Source organism: Cardiocondyla obscurior, linkage group LG15 (genome assembly GCF_019399895.1).
Source record: "Cardiocondyla obscurior isolate alpha-2009 linkage group LG15, Cobs3.1, whole genome shotgun sequence".
Taxonomy (NCBI): Eukaryota; Metazoa; Arthropoda; class Insecta; order Hymenoptera; family Formicidae; genus Cardiocondyla; species Cardiocondyla obscurior.
Genome location: NC_091878.1, coordinates 1,277,034 through 1,295,109, shown reverse-complemented (window position 1 = coordinate 1,295,109; position 18,076 = coordinate 1,277,034). Strand labels below are relative to the sequence as shown.

The window sequence follows — 18,076 nt, the reverse complement described above, 5'->3', positions numbered from 1 at the left end:
GATTAATAAAAGAATTATTATCATCATTTTTGATCGACTAATTAATCGAGAGGAAACTTGCGAAAAGTTTTGCCATTCGTTTTAATAGATTTTATCGAGACGGTGATGTTTCTCAATTATATTCTCACATTCGGGCGGTGCGGCGACGAAAAAAAAACCTAGCGTTTTGGATTGCATTGAAAAATAGCATTATCTTGCAGTGAACTCGGGTGATTCGACAGTCAACTTTGTGATTGCGCCGCCGGGAGAAGGGGACGATACATAAATTTGTTATTAACCGCGTCATGCCGCGCAACGTCGACACACGCATCGGCCGACGTCGAACGAGAGCCTCTCTCACGCGATGGGATCTAAAACTTTTTTTTTTCCGAGCTCGATTACCACAGTCGCGTCGATGTTTCTTAATAACGACAGGGAACAGAAGACAATTTGTAGCTTCCCGTCTCTGCCGATCGCCACCGGTAGCACTTTTTAAAGGCGGTCCGATGCGGTCGAGGAGGTCAGCATTCCGTTCGCTGCCGGCGTGGCCGATGGGTAGCGCGGGGTTGTTGGCATCGCGGCCGAGGGTTTCGCCGGGTCGGCGGGCGGGGGAAGGGGGAGGGGGGGTGCAGCTCGAAGGAGCCAGCGGCGCGGAATAACGGTAAGTCTAGTGTTTATTTGATGGCCCGTAATCACGCTATTTTGTCATCAACGGTAGGCCTCCTTCCGCGATGTATACCGACGTAGGGGCTGGCCTCCCGCACTTATACCCTCTAACTCACCCTCTCCCGGCCACCCGCGGCCCACTCGAGAAGGAGGGACTAATTCGAAACGCCGGCTGCCGCAGCACCGGGGCGCATCTTACTTCCGGTATAATTCTCAAACGTAGCGAGGCGTAGCACGCGCGAACGGGGACGTGATGCACGTACGCAGGGTGCAATCTCGCAACAGGAGATACCTTTGATATTCTGCCGTTATCATTGCTCTTCCTGCCTGACTGCCGCTCGTGATACGCGTTGCACGCACGGCGTTGCCCGGCTATTAATTCGCGACGGTGCGAAACCGCGAAGTCTTCCCGTGACTTTGACAGTCCGGTGAGAATTTGTCGGCAATGCTATCGTTAATACTCACACGCGAGATATCCCGTGATATCAGTGTCAACGATACCTCACCGGGATGATATTTACGAAGTTCACTCTCCACACAATCGCAAATATGCAGAATAACACGAATTGTGATACGATAAACAAATAAATTTATTTTTTATTAAAAAAGAGTAATAAATAAATAAATAACATGACAAACTGATGGATCAATTTTTAACTAATAAAAAAAAAAGAACGTGCGCGCTTTGTAATGCTCAGTCGAGTTAAAATAGAATGAAAATACGCGACGCGAGAGATTTACAAAACTTTATTGCTGTTTAATATGACATTTTAATTAATATTAACCGTATCGATAGATTATTATAAATCACGAAACGGGGAGCTCGATCTTACTTATCGGGCGATGTAAAGAACGACGTAATAGTATTTGCGCCTTATTTAAGTGTATTTCAGCTACAACTGCAATACAATACAATCTTTGCATATTTCTGCAATTTACAGAAGCCGATATGGTGTTACGCCTCAACGTATAGCGCGTAATAACGGTGCAACGGTCTGTGAATCATCGGTAAACGGCGCACCCATATCTATATACGTACTTGCGTCTGTATGTTTTTGTGTAGGTATATATCTCACACTCGCAATATCGATGGTATAATGTTCCTCGCATTTCTGATGCACGTCATCGTAAAAAGCTAAAATAGAAATTACCGAACGGTTAATATTTCTCTCGTTGACGTTAATGATATTCATTACGAAGTGTACAATATTTCGCTTAATTAATTCATTCGAGGCGTCACTGGCGTGACTGATACGCTATTTTTTTTTTTTTTTTAATAAAGTTTCTAAGTGCCACGCCGCGTTGCGATAACATGCAAATAAACCTGTTGTGCGTAGGCGTTGCGTTGGGACGTGAATTTTAGATTCAATATGCTTGTCGCTCGCAGTATCGTCGATTCGTCAAGCGAATACCGATTGCAATGACGAAAGAGAGAGAGAGAGAGAGAGAAAGAGAGAGAGAGAGAGCGGAAGAGAAGAAAGGAGAGAAGGGATCAGTTTGTCAGGAAGTGCACAACTCTGATACCACATCGCGAGCATTTACCCTAATAGACCTCTAGATGTAACAGCTCGTTGAAAGCTTAACACGCATAAGCGAGTAATCCCCATGTCCCGGTTTCTCGATGGAACGCCTCGATTAGCTACCCTTGCCGATTAGGATACCGCAAATCCGTTGATAGCTACTCTGTGATCACCACGGTTTATTCCTCGATTGCTCTCGACGCTCGATGCATTCGGGCGCTGATATAAACAGTAACAACACATGAGTTATTATATATTTTTTTTGTCTCGTTGAAATATCGTGCATATTTTGACAGTCCCGTCACCTCGCAGCGATACAAAATCGAAAAAAGAAAAAAACAAAAAATAAAGCTGCATTGAGAAACTTACAATTTTGTCACAGTTACAAGTCGAATGCAACGTAATAATTTATATTTGAAGGTGTAAATCAATATCGCGATTTAAATAATAAAATTAAATAATATTATAGAATTGTAGAAAAAAAAAAGAAAAAAAAAAGAAAAATGTGCATATCAAGATTTCTTTCTCTTGTTAAAAAAGAAGATAATTATTTAGTGACAGATGAAATTTGAAGTAATGTAATCAGGGAAGCCAGAGAGAGCCCGATATAAATTTCTTAGTAATGTAGTACCGTCGCGGAACTTTCGTAAAAAGAAACTGCCGACGATTCTTCAACCCCTTCCCAAGAGAGGTCGTCGGCCACGCTAATCGAACTCTTCCTCAAAATAATAGCGGGGGCCGCCCCCTGCCACCCTCTCGCGTATAACGCGAATCTCGCGAGTAGTGCCGAGCCCGGTCCTGACTGCCTCATTACCCGCTTTTAATGAAACTCTTTTCTCCGGGCGGGCCCGAGCTAAGCGCCCGTTGCCAAACCTCGTTTAGGCGATACGGATCAGCGTGCCTGCGAGCTCCTACTCAGCGAAGACTATAAAGCCTCGCCGTCCCGACGGCTCCGTTCCATGGACGAGTTCCGGCATCGAAGTTTAGCGCAAGTTTGCCGAGCCGAGGTGAACGCTTTCGCCTCCCGCGCCGCGCGCGTCGGACAGGGAGGGCGAGACAGAGAATTTGGTTCGAAGGGGGTGGGGAAGGAAAGGAGATTCAAGGTGGAAAACGTTTAAGGCGTAGGGAGCGACCGGAAGAAGAGTCGAACGCGTCTGACACGATGCTCGAGCGTACGGAACCCTCTCCCCGAACTCGTCCCTTTCTGACCGGACCTCAGTTCCGTTCCTGACAGCTTTCGATTCTCGTTCGTAACCCCTTAGCAAAGGGGGGTACATCTCGCATCTCGAACTAACTTACGGCAATCGTTATGTTCCACACTGCTCGCTATTTGTCGCAAATTGACGCATTGTCGCTTTTGTGCGACATATCGTTAGATATCGTTAGATACGTTGCATCATCATATGTGAATAAAAGAAAGATGACTCGAGAATTTTGAAGAGCGAACTCGATCGATCATTTCACTAGTCAGATGAAAGTGAAAGTCCGTATATATGTATACAACGCAATTGCATGCTCATTGAAAGATTTACATAATGTTGACGATGTAAATTAATTATTAGTAAAATCAAATTATTTAAAGAATCAGATTTAATTAATAACATAAATTTGATAATTGTATCGATAATTACATATATTTGTTTTAAGCATTAGAAATTTTGCTACAATATATCATGCTCATTATACAAAATTAATTAATCGTTACAGATTACTTATACATTTTTTATCTTTTTTTTTTTTTTAATCTCAAGGTTTGTTCTGTCAGAATTGTTATCGTAATCGCATACCTTTATGTGAGGATAAATACGGTATCATTTGTTTCAAAATGACAGCATGAATAAGAAAATAATGTGTCGTACAAATATCTTTTTTTACTTTCAATGGGTTAAATAAGTATTTGCTTTGTAGCTCGCACAATTCACTTCTCGAAGCCAAATATCATTTTCTGTAATTTGCTTACAGAAGTTTTACCTTCTCGAGCTTTAACCATCGTTGATCGTATGTTTCTAACACGTTTGTCTCGTCGAACAAAGATTAAGAAAAGATTAAGGGGAAGCTCCTTCTTCATATTTCATCGACGCGCGATCGCTTTAAATAAATGTCTAATACCCGTCGAATCGTATCCATGTAACTTTGTTCGGACTGCCGCGGCGCGGAGTAAGAGCCATTCTGTGCTATCCCTTTAAGTCTAGCCGGTTTCTTCTTCAATAACTCATTCCACGTCTTGCTTGCCAGTCCCGGAAGGTGCGCGGGACGTGTCAAAAGACAACTCCACCCCGTGCTGTCCGCTGTCTGCGGGGAGTCCCCCTCTGAGTGGCCGAGAAACCGCAGTGCAACGAAACTGGTGAGTCGGCCAGAGGGTTGTACGGCATCGGCGGAGAAAAGCCGGCGGTGTGGACCCACTCTCCTCCCTACGGTAACCAAAATTTATATACAAAGTATCTTTGCTGACCAGTCGCCGTTGGCGAATAAGTAAAACAGTAAACCGGGCCGCGCGGCGGTGGATGTTGAAGAGGAGAAACCCGGGCGGGAAGGTAGAGGGACGGCTGCGGTTTCACCTCGTAAATTTGTCCCTAGGAATGCGTGGCATTTTTCTCGACCCTCCTTACGCATCTCCCCCCTCCCCACGCGACTATTCTTTAGCCGCCCTCGCGATGTTTCGCGTCGCGGCGCGCTATTGGAAGCGATCATCCCTCTTTAAGGATATATTCCATTGCCCGTGATAAATTCTTCGTCCCGTTAAATTGCTCGCGAGATAAATAGGCATCGGTTTTTATGCGTTCCGTGATACGGAAGAGAGCTTGTACAGTCCGCGCGGGATTCTGCAAGTTGTCGCGGCGACGTTAGGCGATATGGAAATTAGCGTACGTTGCGCGATACATCGCGCGGTACCGATCTATTCGTCGGTTCGGCCGAATTACACGGACAATCCTTGCACGCTATCGAAGGGCCTCGTTTCATCTTCTAGCTGGACACGATGTCTACGTGGACGCGATCGCGTCGGGGGGCGCGGATCTCGGATCGTAAAACATATCGTGGCGGCCGCATCGGGTCAGATTTAATACTGGAAATGGCAGGGTGTGGCGGATGAGCTCAAGGGATAGAAACGGACTCGAAACGTATCGTGCGCACGATTATTTCGGCCCCGTATACTCTTCCTCGAGAACGGCCCGTTGAACGCCGACGCGTTCAGCGAAAATATATACCGCAATACAATGCACGATGTACAATCGCGTACATGTTCTTATGTATTGTAATAATAAAGTTGATGACGCATCGGTGCTGCAATTCGCATGCAAACAGAGGCGACGTGTAGGCTTGCGCAAATTAGAGAATTTGTTCACAGGCAAGAGATTTATTTAAGCGCATCATCGCGGATGTAATTTGCGGATAGCTTTATATTTACGAGTGGGTTTTTTTTTTTTTTTTTTTTTTGTGAGCCTCGCCACTATATGCTTATCTGATTTCCGCAATTAAATACTAGTGACCTATAGGTGACTGCACGAGGGATGGACGACCGCGTAAAAAATAAATTTTAAATAAATAAGTTATTTAATTTGTATAATGTATTTATTAGCCGAAGGATATAGAGAACTAAAAATAAATAAAAAAAACAGTTTTGTATAGTTTAAAATTAATTAATTAATTTTGTATAACGTTTTTAGCGCGATAGACAGTGGCTGCTTTCTTGATAATAGAATTAGATAAAATTTATTTATGCTTAGCATAAGAATGTTTAATCGCGTAAGAATAAAAAAAGAAAAAAATTATTTTAAATACCCGAAAACTAATTTGTTCTTATAAAAAAAACACTTCTTTCCACTGTGCACCGAAAATGCAGGTGCTTGCGACCAACAAAAATTTTGGAAATAAGGTTCCAACTTTTCAAGGGCCATTTATTCCGGTAATGCTCGCTTCTGGTAGGAAGCACATCCGCGGCCGTGGCGGCGGCGGCAGCGGTGGATGTGTGTCGTTAGTATTTAGTGTTTAGTTAACATCGGGGATGGAGAAGCCGCCAGTGTTTGTAATTGGTACAGTTTAGGAGCGACGAAAGCGATTGTACACCTCACAGATTTCGCCCCGGCCATGCCGAGGACGCGCGGCCGCGTAACTTTTGTCTGCCCGGCGACGTCGTCACGTTGTTACGCGCGAACCAGTTTCAAATCCGCGCCGGGTAAACGGCACGCCAGATGGTACGGGTACGTATCGCGGTCGTTACTACAATTAGATATTCGCCCCGGTCTGATCTCCAAATAATAACGCCGAAGGACCGCGGCGAAGGTCTTAGCCGACGGCGCTTCTGTTCGCCTTGGCGACACTTGCACCTTTCGAGTCTGCCCGGTCAACGTTCGCCGGCGCTTAACGTGAATTTGCCTTGTAAAATTTTTTTTTCTTTTTTTTTTTTTTTTACTTTTTTCTTTTTTTTTCCCCCCGCGAGATGATCACTTCTTTGGGCGACAATTCGCGGATGAATCACCAGCTGAAACACGATTGAAAATTCGCGAGGAATTATTTTCAGGACACGTTGTCAAAAATGAAACGAGTTAGGGTTTAAAAAATTGACAATTTAATCTTTATATTTAAAACTTAATTAAATATGTACTTAAATGCAAATTGAAACGGCGCGGATTGTTATCGGAGGTTTATTTATAGTATCTTTAATAAAGCTAATTTTAATACAGCCGCGAAGCCAAGGAGCGACGGATTATTAGGATCCGAACTTCGCGAGGGTACGGATTATTGAAAGAACGTGATTTTGGATTCGTTTGAATTAAAACCTCTTTATTATAACATTTTCTGAGTAATGCATCTTTAATTTTACGAATACTTAAATTTGCATATCTTAATATGCGCATTTCAGCCGTTTTACCCGGGTCTGATTTTCGTCGTTAAAGAGAGTTGAAAATACGATTATTATTAAATCATTGCACATTGATGCGGTGAATGATACATAGTATTCGGCTAATGACCCTTGCGATCGATATTCAAAGTACCGATACGAATCGATAACCTTTTAAAAGCAGGATAAGCGCGAGATCCGCTACGTGCATCATTAGTTTAAGCTAATCAATTCTAATCTAATTTTACTTCTAATTTTTAAATAAGGCAACAGGAGAAGTCATTCGATTCATTCGATCGCAATCCGAGAGCGATGCGCCTCGCGCGTTATCAGCACTCGGATGAATGACTCGGGCAATAGGGTTTTTATGCCGGTGACTTAGTATTCAGGAAAGCGTATACTCACTTATTTGGAGATCAGGAGCTCCCTCGAGCGAGACGACTTTAGACCAGGCGCTCTTTCGCCGACAACACCCCGTATATTTCATTTTTAAACAACAAAAAAATGCTAATGCACCGCCGCGCCCGTTATCGGCTCGGCTCTGTATATGAAATAATAAATAATCGGGTAAGCCCCGGCGCCATTATTTTTACGTCGACTTTACTTCGGAGATACACATTTTCCCCGGGTTATACTTTCTGCGTCGCCCGTTTCGTTATATACGTACAGTACGTGACGTTGACTCTAGCGGTGGAATTTTACTGCTGGATAACTCGTCGTAATTCGCAAAACAGCTATCATATATACGCGAAAATATTTTGGACAAATGTCTGAAGTATAGGGAAAGCTCGCTTGCATGTTAATAAATATTTAATAAAACATTTATCTCTCATTAAAATATTTAATCTATCGCGTTTAATAATTCTTTACTTGTTAACGTAAAGTTGCAAAAGTTTGTGCGACAATACATATATTTTATATAATCAAAATGAGCATGGATGTTTTAAATAATTTAATTAATTTTGTAATAAAACTTTGAAATCATATGTATATTAAATACTATGCAATATGTTTTTTTTTTAATTATCCAATATTTAGATTTGTTTAATAATCTATAAATTTATGAAATTGAAAAATTTAATGAAGCTTTTAAGCATCAATTTCTGTTTCTGATTTCAATTTCGAGTTGTGCTACGTAAATGTAAAAAATTTTTTTTTAATTGCATATTTATATATTTTACACTATATTTTATATCAAAATGCGAAAAGTTATTAATATTTTACATTTAAATATAAATTTTTATATAAATATTAATTTTTTATTTCAACTATAGGTATCTTCTATCACATATTAAATTATTCGAAAAACTGGAAATAAAATTTAAATCAAGTACGAATTTTTTCGTTATTAATAAGAAGAACATCGTTCTGAAGTAATCAGCGCCGTTAAAAATTAAAATTAATAAGTACGTGCATACTTTTTTTTTTTAACACGCAACGTGTAAAAATTATTTACTGATTCTAATCATTCATGTACAATTTAATGCTTGATATGGTGCGATGTATCTTTTACTGCTCGACAAGACTCGCAGATGTTTTCGAGAAAATAATTCATATGCAGATTAGCTGAAACAGGCTGTATAAAACGTATCCCTTCATGAATTCTGTGAGAATATGATAAACACGCAAGATCTTTGACCGGCAACTGTTTCATGCACTTTTGAAACTTTAGAATAACATCATAACATCAGTTGTGCATAATTCTCGTACTTGGTGCACTGTCGGCTATTCCGACATGAAATCCTAAGAACGTTGTCAGATTGCAAATAGTAAATAGCTGTCACATTAATACCTCGGGTTTTGTTGGAAAATTAACAGTCTGTAGTCTGTTCCTAGAATTATCAGGATGTGAATCGATAAAAAAATTAGATAAAAAAATTATAAAGATAAATTATTTAGCCGCGCGCGAAATGTAAAGGGTATACGCGACGCAATACTGAATTATGCAGATATAAGAAAAATAAAATTCAAGAAAATTTCGTGTTTGAAGAGGCCCAGTGGCCAATGTTGAATATTACTCGTGCGAGAAAAGGTCGCGGTTGAATCAGCGTCAATCAGAACGTCGCCTTGACACCCATGTTACTGTAAACCGAATCGAAAATTCAATTGAATGCTACCGCCGAATTCTTGTTAGAATATCAAGTTCGCCAGGCTCGACTTTTATTTATGAGAGAAAGACGGGGGGGGGGGAAGAAAAAGAGAGAGAGAGAGAGAGAGTTTCGGCCACTACAAACTTTTTTCGCGTCATGTAAATTCAATATCTTTCTTTTAAACTTCGCTCATCTCGAATGTTTTGGCCTTTATTGCAAGCATTGATTTAACTTCGTGAAACTTTCACGTTTGTTGACGCCAGCGATTGTTGCGATGGTAAATCACAATGCAATCAAATTATGTAATATTATTTTTCACGTACGTGAATTACGTAATTTATTATTGTAACAAATTATACAAAACATTTTACAGCGCAAGTGACATGATTATTTGGGTTATTGTTTTTGAATACTTCTCCACATCGTTTTATTCAAAGAAAGTCTTTAACAAATTGATTTAGAAAAATATTTTGTATAAATGTTTGAACAGCTCAATTTTTTATTACTTCCTCAATAAATTAGAAGGAAAATCGAAGTATGTATTAAATGAATATTCGATTATAAATATCAATGAAGTTAATATAATTAATATAATTGGTAAGATTGTGTTAAAACTTCTTTCTGTCACCGTTTTGTAATTCTCACGCGGGAGGAAGGGGAGGAGGGGGAAGAAATGATTTGCGATATAGAACGCGGTCCTTCCGGAGGCTTAGGCCGAGATTGAGAAGCGGCCGTGCGAAAGAATCAGGCAAATCACGAGGACCCTTCTCATCGAAGGGATGCTCGATCAAACAGAAATTCCCCTAAATAAAGGAGGTTATCGGACTATAAACTCGCCGCCGTCAATCGATAACTGTAGCGCGCTTACTCTCTGACTTTTATTCCAAAACTTTTTATTGTTTAAATAAATCATCGTCCGGCACTAAACGCGGGATTACGTGGAGGTATTAACGGCAGCGCATATGCATTTATATTTATTTACGCAATTATCTGCCGTCCGATGCGCAAAAAAAATATAATTGGCCGTGCTTTATGGCTTAAAATACGGATCGCCCGACGTCAAAACATATTTGTATCACGAAGCGACTTTTCATCAACAATATTCGATAAATCGACGCGTGATTCCGCGCGATTGTCTGAATCTGATTTTTGTCATTTTGTTGTCAGGCACGCAAAAAATATTCCAATATCCCAGTTTTGGGAATATCGGTATATTTATTGCGTGCCTGACTACAGTTATTTTTTATATTAGCTTTAGTCGCATTTCTTTGTAAATTCTGCAGTTTTGTAATTTATAATATCAGCAGTGATAAAATTTAATACGTAAAGTCAACAAACATTTTTTTTATTTGCAACACGTATAAATATGTATATACAAAATACTTTCGCGTAATAATCTTGAAAGAATTTAATCAAATTTATTTTCTCTTTTTTATTTTTTTTTCTTTTATTGCAGCGTTGTGTTCGAACAAATATTTACGCTGATGGCATAATACTGAATTCAAGGAACAAAAATTATGCAATTGTAAAAAGAAAAAAAAAAAAAAGAAGTAACACGTGAGATTTTGTTAATATTTTTTGCTTTACGTTTGAAACATTTACTTCACATTTCGGTCGAAAAGAAAAATTAATCGTACGGAGAATCTCATTGTGCATTTGAAATTGACGTCGGGCGAAAAAGCTGTATTTAATTTTTATTGCATCAGCTATACGCAGTGCTCCGAGCACCGGCAACGATTCGGAACCAAGGGGGTCGTGAAGATTACTATAGATATACAACGAAGACAGTAAAGCGGGGTGTATGTAAATATAGCGTGATACATTGGATACTTGCTTATAAACACCCCATTTTTATTCGGGTAGCGTTTCGCCACCCGGCAACCACCCTTCCAACCACCAGCCGTGCCTTAGCTGCTGGCCCACCGACGCAAAGAAAAGACAACCGCCGACTTATTATTTTTGTGTTTAGATACGCGACTCGCGACACCATCTCTAATATTAAAGCGAATATTTCGTCGTGACGTAAAATTATAAGTCACCATCGTTAAAAAGAAATTTTTTTTTTTTTTTTTAATACTTATATATTATTCCCGAGATATTGAAACGAGTAAACATGTTTATTGTTGCACCACGCTGTTGATGTCATAAAAGTGTCGATATGCTTGGAAAATATGATGGAACGGGCACGATTAAAGCAAATTAGTCAGATAATCTAATTGCGCAGATTGAACCGCTGGATCTTTCAGCCGTTCATATCGAGTAGCCTTGAGAGATGCTATTGCCCTCGCGAGCATACAGTCAAGCTCGCAGTTTCCGAGAGTATGTGTATGCTGAGTTGTCAGAATTACGATACATTTTGTTCTTTCACTTTCTCTAAATTCACACGCATTTATTATATCGAGGTATTATCTTGACACAAATATAAAAAAAATAAAGCATTCAACGGGTATTTTTAATACAGCTATTTATTCTGATACATCGGTGCAATTAGTTATTATTTATTTATTTTTTTTTTTTTTTTTTTTTTTTTTGCGTCATAGGTTAAAAGGCTGACTGAAATTTTTTGCTGCTTGAAATGAAAAGTACAGGCACACATAGCGTGATACCGTTCGGCTCGTGCGTATCGATTTGACTTCGGAAATTCGACACCCACGTACAGGGCGCACGTGTTAATGTTATTTACGCCGTGATGTTATTTATGCGCGCCAACTCGTGTTTGAACAAGTGTGCCACGATGACGACAACGCCCGTCGAAATTGGGAAAAAGTGTTTGTCAGCAAACGAACGCGCCAACGATCACAAATAATTTTAAGCCGGCTAATGGTAAGGACGCCAATCAGTAAATTGTGCCGCCGCGAATGTGTGCTCTCTCTCTCTCTTTTTTTTTCTCTCTCTCGCTCTCTTTTTTTCCCTCCCGGCGGCAATCTAATGCGATTATTAATTCGGCATTACGTCTTAAGCCGGCGCTCAAATATTCAATAGATAAGAGAGGCACCGCGCATGCATTTACATGCGTAAAATTATTTCACATCGCGGCGTTCTTACGACGAGCGCGATTATTTCACAAAGTTCTGGATTTTAAATGAAATAACGAGGCTACAAATTTTCAATTTCCTCGGTGACTCTTCTTTTGTCTTCTTTCCTTCAGTTCTCACGTCAGCCTGTGCTTCTTTCTTTTCCCCGGCTTTCTTTTTTTGTCTTTCCACTTGATGTACCTTCCCACCGGTCGTCGAGTTTTGCTCCTCTCGAGTGTCCCACAAGATTCATAATTGCATTTGTCGGATTTTACGCTATGTACACTGAACACGTGTAGTTATCCGGGTTGATTTCGCGTGAAAGACCACGTAGGTCTTGGGATTATAATGGGAGGGAATTAAATTAATTCTACGCGCACGCTACCCACAGCGCAGCTTGCGTCGTCTGCATTTATCTCAAAGATTAAGTATTTTTTTTTTTTTTTTTGTTAATATTTGCGTGATTTGTTATTACTTTACTTAAATCGACGATGATAAGAAAAGAGATCGCGATCCGTTCGGCGGGAGTAATAATAAAATTGCGTAATGTATTCGCATATTAAATTCGAACACTTTGCCGCGCGAGGCGGCCGCTCGGCGATCCAAGTAAAATACGAATCTGAGGTGCGATGAAGCAATTCAGCCAGTTGTTAAAATAATAATTCGAATGCGCCGCGAGCGTTCTATCTTTGGTGCGGATATATTGTACGTTGTTTGCATTATGCACAACGCCACTCTAGAAAGTAAACGCGAAATGCGGGGAATCGGTGCATATCGCAACTTTATGCCCGCGAAGTGGATGCTAAGAATACCTTGCATGTTGCACCGCGCACGAACGTCTCGAGAAGAACCGTACAGCGTTAACTCTGGTCTCGCGGCTGAAAACGGCGCGCAACTTTAACATACGTTAGCTATCGATGAAAAATCGCATCGCATAGGAATCGACTTCTTTCTATCTCGGGGAATTATTTCGCGTAAATTTACGAGCTCGTTTCTGCATTTATTCGTACGCCGCGCGCGGAACTTGGCGCGTTTCTCGCACAGCGGCTTTTACTCGGGAAATTCCACCGCGCAAAATGTACATACGTACAATGTGTTACACCGATTCGCAATCGGAAGAAAATAATATCACTTCGCCGTTGTATAAACGCACGAGGAAAAATAATTCGAGCGCATCCGCGCGAGCTAAGCAACACAAAGTGATCGACGATTGAATGTATCCACCGTCAAGTGTGGCCTCCGGTTATTATTGCCACGTCTATAAAGTACAAATGTGCAATCGCGATGACACGCGCGTAATGATATATTCTTACATCCCGGCGATGACGGCGCCTAAGCGCGTTAATCTTATTTTTGACCGGTGAGTCACCGGCGATGCAAATCACTCGCCTGACGCAATCTGGCTATCACTATGAGAATCGCGATTACGGCGTCAGCTGTTCGTCGCGTCTTCACGCGCCGTACGTGTCACGGTGTCAGTTATTAGTGGTAGGATACAGCTGGAGAATTCTAGCACGCGTCACGGCGAGAGGCAAAACATACCGGAAAAAGCACAGAGGAACCGGGACGCTCGGCTCCGTCATGCCTCCCCTTCCCCCGACCTCCCTTTCCCGTTCATCCCTCATGCCGTCTTCGCATCGCGCGCGTTTCTGTCTTTCGCGCGGAGGCGGGCGGGCGTGCGGCGGCCTCGTTCTCGCGGCGGCAAAACTTAACAAAACAATTTGCTCCAAAGCAAACAACGGCATCCGGTTTACTTGTGAATAAACAACATATTTATTTTTAGAGGCCCCCGCGGCCGTAACTCGTCCGGTCTCGGACGGCCGCGTTCGAATGAGCCGAGCCGCGTCTATTTGTCGGCATTACATGAGCTAACGGCGGATAAAAATTGCCGGCGGTACGGAATATTGTTTCGTTGGGTTCTCTTGTTCCGTCAGAGATTGGACGAAGCTACGTTCGCGTAAACCCATCGATTTTATATGTACGAAGAGATTTAATTTTATACCGTTTAAGTTTTTATACATTTTAGAGGTAGATTATTTGCGCGGTTAAAAAAAAAATGAGTAAAAGAAAAAAAGAAAAATAGAAATAACAAAGTCGATGTTCGTTTAACGATAATGATAAAATATACGTATAACGAGTATGGGTTTAACGTTTAAATGACGTGACAAACAGTTTCCATTGATGCCGTCGAATAACGTGATAAATTAGTCTTATTACTTGGATTTGGCATAAATTTATCGATATTGTCCCCGTCGTTGTACATTAATTATTAAATTACAACTGAAATATCTCCGCGAGCTCGTTATTAAATGCCAATTTAAGTACGACTCGGTGGATCGTTCGCGGCGTTTCGCGGTAAAAGTCCATTTACACTTACAGCCGCGCGCTAACGCCGTAAATGCCGTAAGTAATCGAATTGCAAATGAATAGCGGCGATCGCTGGGAAATCCTGCCGATCTCGGGGAAACTGATTGCATATTAATTATGCACAGGCGCCATTTCATACGCGAGACACTCGGCCGACGATCCTGAGAGACGTGCTATGCGCGCGAAAAATTAGCATGTAGAAGGCAGTAGTAAAAATAATAATTGACGAGATTATTCGGCCTCCTCGTGAGACACTCGGGACGAAATGGAACGTTTTATCGCCGCGCCGCGTCTGAGGGGAACTGCGCGAGCTGCTCGTGGCTTTCTTCCATTTTCTCTCTCTATCTCTCTTTCTCTTTTTCTCTCTTTCTCTCTCTTTTGTACGGCGCCGGGGAGAGTGATCGTAATCATATTTTCACGAGGACGGATTTATGCAACGCACCGCGTCGTCTCTGTACATAAAACGCATTTAAAATTCTCGAGGCGCGACCGGAAGGTGCTCCCTCCCTCCCCCCTTCGCCCTCGTCTCCGTTGATAGCGCGAGTCGTGCCGCGCTGCACCGCGCCGGCGGTATCGCCGCGGGGGTTGTAATTGGCAATATCTATCGAATTTTACAATAAATCTCACCGTGCCCCGAAGGAGGGCGGTGGGAGTGGGCCGCCACGGCAATAAAACACCGGGTAGTATCGCGAGGGGGCTGCCGCGCGCGCCGTGCACTTAACGACTTATCTTATCTGCGAATTAGGTCGCGGTTAGTGCCCCGCTTAATGCGAAGCTACGAATACCAGGAGGCGCGCGGCTGCGATCGTAACCGTGTGATTTATGCCGCGGGTGTTATTAGATTGGCGTAAAACCAGCACCGTTCGCATTTTCGTTAAAAATCATTAATTAATAAAATCTACGAGGCGGGTTACGTAAAGGCTCAATTTTGTTTAAGTGCAGAATGAAAGAGTCACGGAGGTGGTACTTCGGAATCAACTACTCCCCCGTATTGTAATACGCTAGTTCTTAGCTTTCTCATATTATTTATTTATGCGTACATTATCGACGCGAGATTCATTTTCTATAGCTCAAGTAAGAAATGTTATTTTAGCGGTGCATAACGTGCGCGCGCGTGTGTGCGGGAATTTGTTCTGCAAAGAAGACAAAGTCTATATTCTCCGCATTGGCATCGTCCAATTTTACGGTTACGATTATATATATGTATATGCATATACATATAATATATATATAAATATAAAAGGCATTTAACTGCAACTGATCCTCGCTCGGAGACGGTAACAGAGAAGTTAATTAAAATCGCCGTCAATTCCGCGTTGCTCGCGCGTCGTCGCTCGCGCACGTGACGCGATTTGACAATGAGGCACGTCGCGAGAGGGATGTCGGATCTTCGGGCTTGTCGCGCTACGGTAAAAGATCCGTTTGTTTATTTCCACGTGGCACAATACTTAACATACAACATTCCGCGATGCCGGGCGCGCGCGAGCGAAACGATGACGAGGACGACGACAAGCGGTCGGTGTGCGTCGCGTGTTTTGTTTGCGCGTTTTCTTTTGTCGCGTGTATGTCCAGCTGCGCGCTGAGAACGCGGCCGGCTTCATGCAAATGCAACGGCACACAATGTGCCTCAATAGCCACCACATATTTATGCTATATGCTATCCGGTTCAGTATTTTCCACCGCGACTGTTTATTTCTGCCTCGTATACAGAGAACACGCGGGGTTCTCTTTTTAGAGAAAGGGTGAGAAAAAGGAAAACCGAAGTAAGTGGCGAAGGGGTGAGAGAGAGGGAGAGATGGGGGAGAAGGAGGACAAGCAAGTTTCATCGATCGCGCGTGACGATCGTTACATATTGCCTCGCCACCCCTATGCGCGTCGCGCGTGGAAACAAACGGAGTTACATTTTGTAATTACACCCTTCGGGTTGATGCCGACTTCGCGCTGTAATCGATCACGGGCGTTCTTGCGGCTCGTTTCAAAATTTACGACCACGAGGTCTCCGTAACGTTGCGCATTATTTAAATCGCTTAGATATTCATTCCTGCTTTCTTAGAGATTTCGAGACCACTGACACATTTGCTGCGTAGCCGTAGGCTCGATACGACGACGATATTATTGCGCGAGCGTTTACTTGAGATCGCAGTTTATAACTTTGAAAACGTTGAGGAAAAAGAAACGTACAAGAAACACATGTACGTTGCGGCGACGGTATTTAAAAAAGAAAAAAAAAAAATAGATCTGTTTGCGCGATCGCTCGAAAACATCGAAAAGCGACCGAGGCACGTCACGTATATATTTTAATAAAGTCGGCGCCGCACGATGCCTCGCTTTTTACGGCAAAAAACGCGATTTAAAATAACGGCAATGTAAATAAAACTTCACATCATGAAATACGGCAGGTAAAATATTCCGCAGTATCAATAGCGCATAAAATGGTCCATTGTGTGACATTTAGTAAAATATCATATTTAAATTACACGAGTCCGCGCGCGTGTGTCGCGTGTCCGCGGGATCCGCGCGGATCTTTGAGGTCATTTTGAAATCGACGGGCGCTCTTTGTCCTCCCGTGCCGGCGGGCGAAATGCCGCTGTCACCTCGCGAGGAAAATGAATATTAATATAAGCACGTCGGCCGGCCGAGTGATTTCCTCGGCGAGGCAACGAATAATATAATAGCCGGTCCGCGGGAGAGGATGCGTCTGCGACCGAGAGGGCGAAGCACCCGAAGACGAAGTGTTCTCATTATACCCGGTGATTTATGTGCGTGCCACCTTGCCGTCGGAAGAGATTCTAGGTTAGAAATAAAGTTAAAAGAAAAATAAGGCTTACAGGGTGCAAAGTCGGGAAAGTGTAGAGGGGGGAAACGCGCGCCGCGGCTCGCGGAATATATTACAAAAATAAGCTTCGCCGGCGAGGCGGCGGGCGACGCGGAAAAGCGCCGAAAAAGAAGGAAAAAAAAAAAACTTTGAAACTCCGAGGAGCCTCGAGAGATCGATGCCCCTCGACCTGCCCCGTCGTTGTAACTTTTCTTGTTTATTGAGGCTTGGAAATAAAAATCCTACGGTCACGACTCGCGCGAGCATGCAAATAATTTCGTGTATTTCACGAACGATTTTTACGATTCATTACCGACGGAACCTCTTTAAGAGAGACTCTTGAACGAGGCTAAAGGAGAAATTATTAGGGATCGAGCCGTACGTATCTTTGAGATACGTCGAAAATATATATTTCAGGAATAATAAAATTGAAATAGAGATAATGTCTTACGTTGAGAAATGTGTTACACACATATGTCTTTATAATTATAACTGCATCTCAATAATCGTAATACTGTTTTGTTTCAGGGACACATCGGTGAAAATCCATTTGACAACGGTTCGTGGGGAAAGGAGCATTTTCAGCCATCGGCAGTTCCCTGGCAGCTGAATCCGCGCAGCCACGGCCGTCCCAATGTAAGTACCTTTAAACATTTTTTTTACCTCATTTATCTTAACGCATAAACTACACCGGTTATACGATAATCGTGGAACATCGTTAGGCAGTGAAATAAATTTAATCTACAGTTTTACCGTTCGTAACCGGCGAGACGCGGAAGTTTTCA

At 42.2% G+C, this 18,076-nt stretch overlaps 1 protein-coding gene across 9 annotated transcripts in view; it reads left to right on the top strand.

Moving 5' to 3' along the window:
- Positions 1–18,076, top strand: part of Foxp (forkhead box P) — a 244,442-nt gene that overhangs the window by 101,261 nt on the left and 125,105 nt on the right. For all 9 annotated transcript variants that reach the window (XM_070667133.1, XM_070667138.1, XM_070667137.1 and 6 more), the window contains one exon: positions 17,820–17,927. In XM_070667133.1, the coding sequence (XP_070523234.1) occupies positions 17,820–17,927 (108 nt within the window). The remainder of the gene's footprint in view (positions 1–17,819; positions 17,928–18,076) is intronic.